Source organism: Meleagris gallopavo, chromosome 11, assembly GCF_000146605.3.
Source record: "Meleagris gallopavo isolate NT-WF06-2002-E0010 breed Aviagen turkey brand Nicholas breeding stock chromosome 11, Turkey_5.1, whole genome shotgun sequence".
NCBI lineage: Eukaryota > Metazoa > Chordata > Aves > Galliformes > Phasianidae > Meleagris > Meleagris gallopavo.
In genome coordinates, this window is record NC_015021.2 from 12,360,453 (window position 1) to 12,368,566 (window position 8,114).

Below are 8,114 nucleotides of genomic sequence, written 5' to 3' on the forward strand. Positions count from 1 at the left end.
TTACAGACAAAGGGGGGGTTCAGAAACAGGCTGAGATAGCAGGATCTTAACAGCTTCACTCTGCAGTGCTTTCTAACGATAAAAAATACCTGGCATAAGCGTGCCCACACACGAAACTGAAAGCACTCCAGTTAGTTCAGTTTCTGTTACTTCCCTAGATCTGAGATTCCCCCAGACTAAATGATCAATTTGATGAGATAAAGAATAATCTGGAAACAAGTTCACGGCACTCATTTTATAAACTACAGAATTGAGAATCATTTGAGAGAATGTGGACAATCCTTAGTGAGTTACACTGAGTAACAAAGCACAACACTCCTCAGAAAAAGACTCACAGATGAGTCGACATAGCAGTTAAACATCATCTCCAAAACTCTGTAACTCAAAGACTGTGGAGTTAGGAAGCAAGCTTTCCTAACAATTGCCCATGACAGAAAGGACCCCCGTGCAGTGCAAACACAGAACGTTATCTCAACACACAGAGGTCAGCAATAGAAGGGCGGCCTGAGAGCAAAGTGCTTGGTTCAGCCTTTAAAGGCTGCTGTCTTCATCCAGGCACAGAGGAAGGTTTGGAGAGGAAGAATCCAGAGCCTTTATGTTGATTAGAAGCAAAGGATACAAAAACAGATGAAATTCCATAAAGATACACAAAATTACCGTGTTACTGTAACACCAATAATGCTAATATCTCCATCACTACAGATGATCAAAATATGACTGGAAAAGTAACCACCCAGATCTAGGGTGGAGTCAGTGTGAAGATGCTGGTCTGGATAACCTACAAAAGTCCCTTCTAATAGCACTAAGGTTATGATTCTGCACAGTACGTCTCTGGCATCGCATTTTATAACGCAGTAATGTTTTCCCTCAAATAAAGCAGAGCTTCATGAAGAGGACACAAGGGTTAGAAGTCCACCTACCTGCTGACATTGCCATGGTAGTCCCAGCCACCATCCCCATGGTCACACCGTTTCCTCTTGGTGGTGGAATAGGAGCAGGGTACATGGTTGCTGGCATGCCATTAGGCTGCACAACTGTGGTGTGGTGAATTACGTGGGGTGGTGCTGCATATAAAGGCTGTGTGTAGTAAGTGCCTTGCTGTTGAGAAAAAGTAAGTTAAGCAATTACTGTGTACCTTTTGGGGAAAATAAAAAACATGGTATCTTCTTTCACTAACAAATGTGGTAACATTTAGCCCTTCATTTTAAGGCACTTAGTATAACATTCAATGGCAGAGGCAAAAATAGCTCTCCCATGCTGTCTGCACCTTCAGCAATAAGGTCTCTGTTTCACATCTTTTCATACATTAACACATGAAAGAACATCTTTCACAACTTTTTATTCAACTGGTTTTGGTTAAAGAATCCCAGGTTTCTGACAAATCCAAATACACTGAGCAGTCTGGATAAACCCTGCTACATGCTCATTAATCCCCTTCAACCAACACACCATGCGAATTTCCTCTACAGAAGCACCTACTTTTCCCCCAAATACCATGTTTATCAAAGCTTCTTCATTCTGTCCTTTCTAGCAGTTCTCAACAGTTTGCCTGTTAAGATAGTCTCAACAATTTTCAAGAGTTTTGAAGCCAACTTGATAACTCCTTAAGCCATAACAGAGACATCAAAAAAAAAAAATAGTGCTAGCTTATGACCATTTTTGACAAACTGCTGTAGTAGTTACAGTTTCTAGCACTCATTTTTCAAGCTACTGAAACTACTCTGCCTTCAAACATTGAACATTTTATAAATGAGCAGAGTGTAACCATCGTGTAAAATGAAACATAAAAGTGCACACATGTAAATGACTGCATTAAGAATTCTCACTGTTGGCAGCTAATTATTCTCTTCAACCCCACGAAGGAATAAAATGCAAGCAGATATTACAGTGTAGGCAAAGCAGCACCCAACCAGATAAGAGTTGTTTGGCTTTGATCACCTACCTGTGCATATGGATTCTGCTGTGGATAGGCACTTCGGACTGGATACACAGCAGTCTGATAGGGATTTGGTGATGAGGAATACGGCGGGACTGCACCACTGGTGGGTGAACAAGACACTTTATAAGGAGTGCCTGGTGTATAACCTGGAAACAAAGGTAAATTTGCATTAAAAATATGAAAAAAGTGTCAGTGCACTGCTTTCTGATGTCACAGGCAGCAATTTTCTTAATTGCTGATTTCCTTTGTCTTCGTGTGAGTAGCCTAGCCTTAATATCCATGTACAAGTTATATTTTATAGACAGTACGGGTCTCAACTTGACTGTCTCAACTAAGAATGAAGAGTTACTGTATTACTGCATCCACTTGCTTTTCCACTCACTGGATTTTGTATAAAAAGTGGCTTTGGATTTTAGTAGCAGTGTTGTTAAACATCTGGATTCAATGTATTAGACAGTACTCCTACACAGGAGAATTTGGTACATGTTAATATCCGCCCATCTCAGCACAACCAATATTGTAATGACAGGAGATGATGGGTAGCTACCTTCTCCAGAAGAAGAAACAAAGCACAAGAAAAACAGTTTCTAAGGTCAGAACCTTTCTAAGACCTCAAGATGGCTTTTTGGAGAACAGAGACAAAAACATGACTCCTCCACTTCAACTGAAGTTTATTCATATTTGCTTGTTGGCATTTTCTGGACTACCAAAGGCAAGTATGAAAGAGATCCTACCTTTAAAATATCAATGTTGTGGTTCACTGCAACTGCAAACTAAACTCCAAAGGCACTTGAGTATCTTTAAATTTCCTTTCAGTATACTCCAGATATAGTCATACCCTTAATAATCACTTAAGAATTATTTTTATACATTACAGCAAGATGGCAACTCCACTTCTGCAGGTATAAGTAGCAACTGCTGGCTCAGGTTCTACCTAAAGACAGACAATTCTTTCACAATTCCTGCAGCCCTCATCAGAGGCACAGTCTCAGGATTTCATGAAGAATGCAATGGACCTATGAAAAGCACCACTGCTGCCACAGTACGTTGCACATTACAACCCCTAAATTATACTATCAGTGTGGGAATACGTTAACTGAAGCACCCAGCACTAATGATAGGGTAGTAAAAAACAGCTTTGACCTACTCCAAGAAAGCACCTGTGCACTAAAGAAATCTCAGGTCTTACATGGGCGACACTAGAAAACCCACAGAGTAGGTGTTCCTGTAAGCCCCAACAGCTTTTCTTCATTCTTAGTTCTTGGTTCTAGTAACTTCTGAATTTCAGGTTACTGCTTAGACACACCTATTACACATACCTGTTTGGAAGGTAGGATTTGCTCCAGGATACATATTAGGGGAATAGGCAGGAGCAGCCGCTGCATAGCCCATTGGGAAGCCAGCTGGAAGAAAGAGTACATCAAAGTTATTTTCTAGATTGACTGCAAAGCCTAACCAAACTTTATTCTTCCTGTACACCCTTTAATTGAGATGAACCAGCAGATGCCTTCTGATGATGCTTTCTCAGTGTGCCCCTCCTCTCTGAAGCCACCTGAAGCTGAAGGGGACAGCTCGGCAGTCACAAGGGCCATTCTCTTCAGCAAACCTTAATGTTGGCCACACAGTATTAAGTTAGACAGACAACAGAGTTCTGTGCAATATCCAAGATTCCCTAAGTTTTATGACCTGATGAAAATGTTCATCTGGTAAAAAAAAAACAAACAAAAAACAACCTCTATTTCACATAAATAATGAAATCCCTTAAAGTCAGAGCACCTCTGACTTCCCAGGAGAGAGAGAGATCACAAGCAGAAAATGCAAAGCAGCCTCAGCTGCTTTTGATACAGATACACTACACTCAGGTGTGATAGAAGACAATGTTTTAGCACTGTGCTAAAACACAGATACTCAACAGAAACAATAAGTGATCCACTCAGGCACCAGCAAAACACAGGGAAATACTTCTGCACCAGCATTCGTGAACCATCAGGGCTAAATTATTATGCAACTGACATTTCAAAGATACAAAGTTTGCTAGATTTTAACTAAATAATTTCATTGAGATATTTCAGATTTTATGGATAAAATGCAGTGACTATTCACATCATCACTGCCAGTTTCAAAACGTTTCTCACATTTGAAGCATCCCTGCTTTCTCAAACTCCGAAGTCCTTAGAGTTACTCTCTGCAACAAAAGCTATGCTTACCTTGGGACTGACTAAGTTTTAGAAAGCACTTTGCAAATTTATCAAGATACGTACAACTGGCATTGCTGTCAGCCGGATCCATTCTGACCACTTAAGAGAAGCATTAGGCTTAAAATCAAAGATAACACACAAGTCATAACAACTTTTCAGAGTGCAAACAGCTCTGAAGATTTCAAACTCCCCAGCTCCTAGCAAAAGTCCTCCATACAGCTCTACAACCTGACTGCACAACTGCAGCATTGTTTCTTACATAACTTTTCAGTTCTCCATTCTTCACAGGTTTAGCTCCACAAAGAGCTCTGAACCAGAGAAGTTCAGTTGCACCAAACAGCAGCTTTAACTTCTAGATACAACTTTAATCCACATGAGAACACTTGGATATTGATTCCTTGCTACTGTAAACCAATCCAACAACTTCAAATAGATGTAGTGCAACACAAGCAGCTATTAAATATGCAACAGCCTTTCAGACACAGCGCCTTCAAATAACAACTCCTCCTAGCTGTATGCTCATTACTTTCTATTATCATGCAATCCACGTAAATTCAACGACCCTGAAAGGAGAATCTGTAGTTTCTACATTAGTAGAGGCAAGAGAAGGAAACTTAGTCATGCAATTATTTTAAAGAAAAAATGATGTCACAGAATCATAGAATGGTTTGGGTTGGAAGGGTCCTTTCAAGATCACCTAGTTCCAAGCCCCCTATGTCTATGGGGGATATGCTGGTCTACTTTTCATTTTACAGGATGTTTTGTGTTTATTCTATGGTCTTTAAGTGTGGATGAGACAGCTCAGTAAGCTCTATCAGCAACACGGGCAGAACTGACAAGGCTGAACTCAGGAGTCACACTTCCAGAAACTGACTAACTTCTGCATGCAAGAATGTAAAGTCACCAGCTTGAAATACAGCAATTCAAGCAACATTTACACCAACTTTCCTTAAATTCCGTGTATTCAGTTATTCCAGTTTATGGCAATGCAAAGACCAGCAGATCTATCCATGTATATACAGACAGTAGTATCTATAACTTCCCATCTTTTATTCTATCGTTCCTGTGTTGTTTAAATGCTACTTACAGGTCTGTAATAGTCCATTTTCGTAAGCAGTACTTCAATTCACTTAGATAAGACTAAACGATGACTGAAAAGCAACGTGTGAACAGTTCTAAGTACAAGGGAAACCCTGGTAAATATAAATCTTGCTTAGAAAATGAAAGGAGATAAAAATATCAGTTAGTATCAGCACCCTGTTGCATCAAAAGAGGGGTGCTGGCAAGGCAAGGGAGGGGACAGTCCCCCTCTTCTCTGCCCTTACGAGGCCCCACCTGCAGCACTCCAGCACAAGAAAGGTGAGCTGCTGGAGCGGGTCCAGAAGAGGCCCACAAAGACGCTCAGAGGGCTGGAGCACCTCTCCTGTGCAGAAAGGTTTAAGAAGTTGGGCTTGTTCAGCCTGGAAAAGAGAAGGCTCCTGGGATATCATGGCCATCCAGCACTTACTGGGAGCTTATAAATGGGGGACAACAACTTTTAATAATGCCCAATAGTGATGGGGACCAGGGAGAATGGATTTTAACTAAAGGAAGAGAGATTTAGATTAGATGCTAGGAAGAAATCAATTATCTAGAGGGCAGTGAGGCCCTGGCACTGCTGCCCAGAGCTGTGCATGCTCCATCCCTGGAGGTGCTCAAGGACAGCTTGAATGGGACCCTGGGCAGCCTGAGCTGGCAGGGGGCAGTCAGCCCATGGCAAGGGGTTGGAAATAGATTATTATTAATGTGCTTTCCAATTGAAGCCATTCTGTGAGTCTGTGATGTACACTGTAATAATCTTTATCTCAATTTGAAGACAGACTTGACAAATCAATTATGAATATAGAGATAATCGTACTGCAATTGACATTAAGTAACTGCTGCTCACCTTATGATAAAATTATTCTAGTCCATATAGCCAATTAAGATGGAGAGTAAGACCATCCTGCAAGACTTACAGTTACACAGCATCAGCTTTACAATTCACAACCATTCCAGTCACTCAACAGACTTAAGCACTACAATACAGGACTTTTTTGCCTTATCAATACTGTAGAAGAAATTCATAAAGCTACACTATCTTGAAGATAAAATAAAAGTACCTAAAATGGAATCAATAGACAGAAAGATAGAAGGGCCTATAGAGATCTAATCAAAAGCAAACTCACACATCATCGTTTAAAGAGGGAACACAAAAATGGAAAAGAGGAGCTCCAGTACTTGACTGAAGTTGCAACACAAATTTTACAACTGTACATCAGTAGGAAGACCAGTACAGAGATTATTAACATGAACTGTTGTGCTGAATGACTTCTAGCTCCCAACACAGATCGACCTGACTGTGAAGGGAACACATTTTGATGCATAAAGTCACAATACATAAAAGTGGAGTTGATCAACCACGCAGACTCTCCTAGAATGGAATAATTAACTTTTACCACAAAGGTTTAAAAAAAAAAAATCTGCATCAAGAAGCTGTTTGAAATGCTTCACAGAGGAAATGGTTTCTTTTCAGTCTCCTTGGAAAGTTTTGTCTGTCCACATCTAATTATTGCTTTATTAAAGTTCTGAACTACAGAGAGATCAGAAACCAGAATCCTCACACTGAGAGTTAGGTAGGAGGGTGGAAAACAGCGAGAAACCTGAAAACAAGTGAGAAGCAAGGAAAACAAGAAATACATTTACTTCTCTGTTTTTAAAGTATTTTTTGGTCATTTTCTTGGTCCAAACTTCAGTGCTGCTTTCTCTTCTAATTCTTGTTAACAGTATCAGTCAACTAGAATAAAGAAAACTGGTTCCTCATCTTGCAGGAGATAATGATGTGAGCTCCCCAAATAAGTTACTTTGCAAGACATGTTAAGATTATAAAACAGTACAACTAACACAACTTTTGAAATTCCACTTTTTAAATTAAAAACAAAACAAGAAACCACAAACAAAAGATCACCATATACAGAACCCACTAATGAGCAATTACTCCTTGATTGCAGAGACTAGCAGACCAAAGTTTAATTGAAAACAAAAATAAGGGAGTTACCTGGATAACCAATTCCTTTGGCATTTGCATAGGGAACCCCAGAAGATCCAGGGCTATACACAGGATTCATGATTCCAGTAACTATCAGGAAAAAAAAAAGAAACATAAATTTACTCAAGTACAGTGAAAGCTTGACATCTCAACAATTAAAAAATGTAAGCAGAACTGAAGAAAAGGAGTAAAAAGCAGCAATTCCACTGCTCACACCATCAGAAGACCACAGTTAGAAAGCAAGACGGAGTTATCACAGAATTATGTTTCAAAGCATCACTAACTCTCATTCAGATAGAGAATCTCCCACAAACGCAGTATTCTCTGTTCAGTTCATGCTTCCAAAACGGTTCCACCCCGAAGAGCTTCCCATGGCACACAGCTCCACAGCCCACTGCAGGAGCAGCAGGCTTCCCACAACCTGTTGCTTACCACCTACTGACGCTGGTTTCCTCCTTTTCTTCATCGAAGCATCCAGCCAAGGGATGCAAATACTCACAGTCTGTTACTATTGGTACAAGACCAGGATTCCAATCCTTTACCACCACTAAATGCAGCCGTTGTCAACAGCCCAAGTATTGTAGAAAGAAGTGGAAAGAGACCTATATTTGAAAGCTAGCTCCATTACTGCTGTGTTCTTCAGAGCATGAGATGAGCTGGCAACCGGGTCCACTCATTTCTGTTCTGTGTATATTCACACACCATAAAGGTACCTATAATTAGCATTGCTGTCAGGAATAAAACCAAGCACCGTTTTCAAGCAGGCCTCAAGCAGACCATCAAGGCAAGTAAAATGGCACTGCAGATGTGTAAGCCTTTCTAGTAAGTCTGTGTACATCTAGGAACACAAATCACATCAGAGCTCACCAAGTGTCTCCTGCAAGAGAACTGTTTGCAACTACTCTTCTAA

The 8,114-nt window shown here is 40.4% G+C and overlaps 1 protein-coding gene across 1 annotated transcript; it reads right to left on the reverse strand.

Annotated features, from left to right (window-relative positions):
• Positions 1–7,322, reverse strand: FAM168B (family with sequence similarity 168 member B). Its single transcript, XM_010716627.2, has 4 exons — positions 7,214–7,322; positions 3,259–3,342; positions 1,943–2,085; positions 1–1,098 (listed from the first exon to the last, which is right to left on the reverse strand). Exons 1-4 carry the CDS (start codon positions 7,317–7,319, stop codon positions 868–870), a joined length of 564 nt encoding a protein of 187 aa, XP_010714929.2. The 5' UTR covers positions 7,320–7,322; the 3' UTR covers positions 1–867.
• Positions 7,323–8,114: the final 792 nt, after the last annotated feature.

Coding starts and splice junctions, on each gene's coding strand:
- FAM168B (XM_010716627.2), bottom strand. CDS start 7,319: ATGTTTCTTTTTTTTTTCCTGATAGTTACTGGAATCATGAATCCTGTG. Junction 2,086..3,258: donor AAATCCTACCTTCCAAACAG/GTATGTGTAATA, acceptor CTTTGTTTCCAG/GTTATACACCAGGCACTCCT. Junction 1,099..1,942: donor AGCAGAATCCATATGCACAG/GTAGGTGATCAA, acceptor TTTTCTCAACAG/CAAGGCACTTACTACACACA.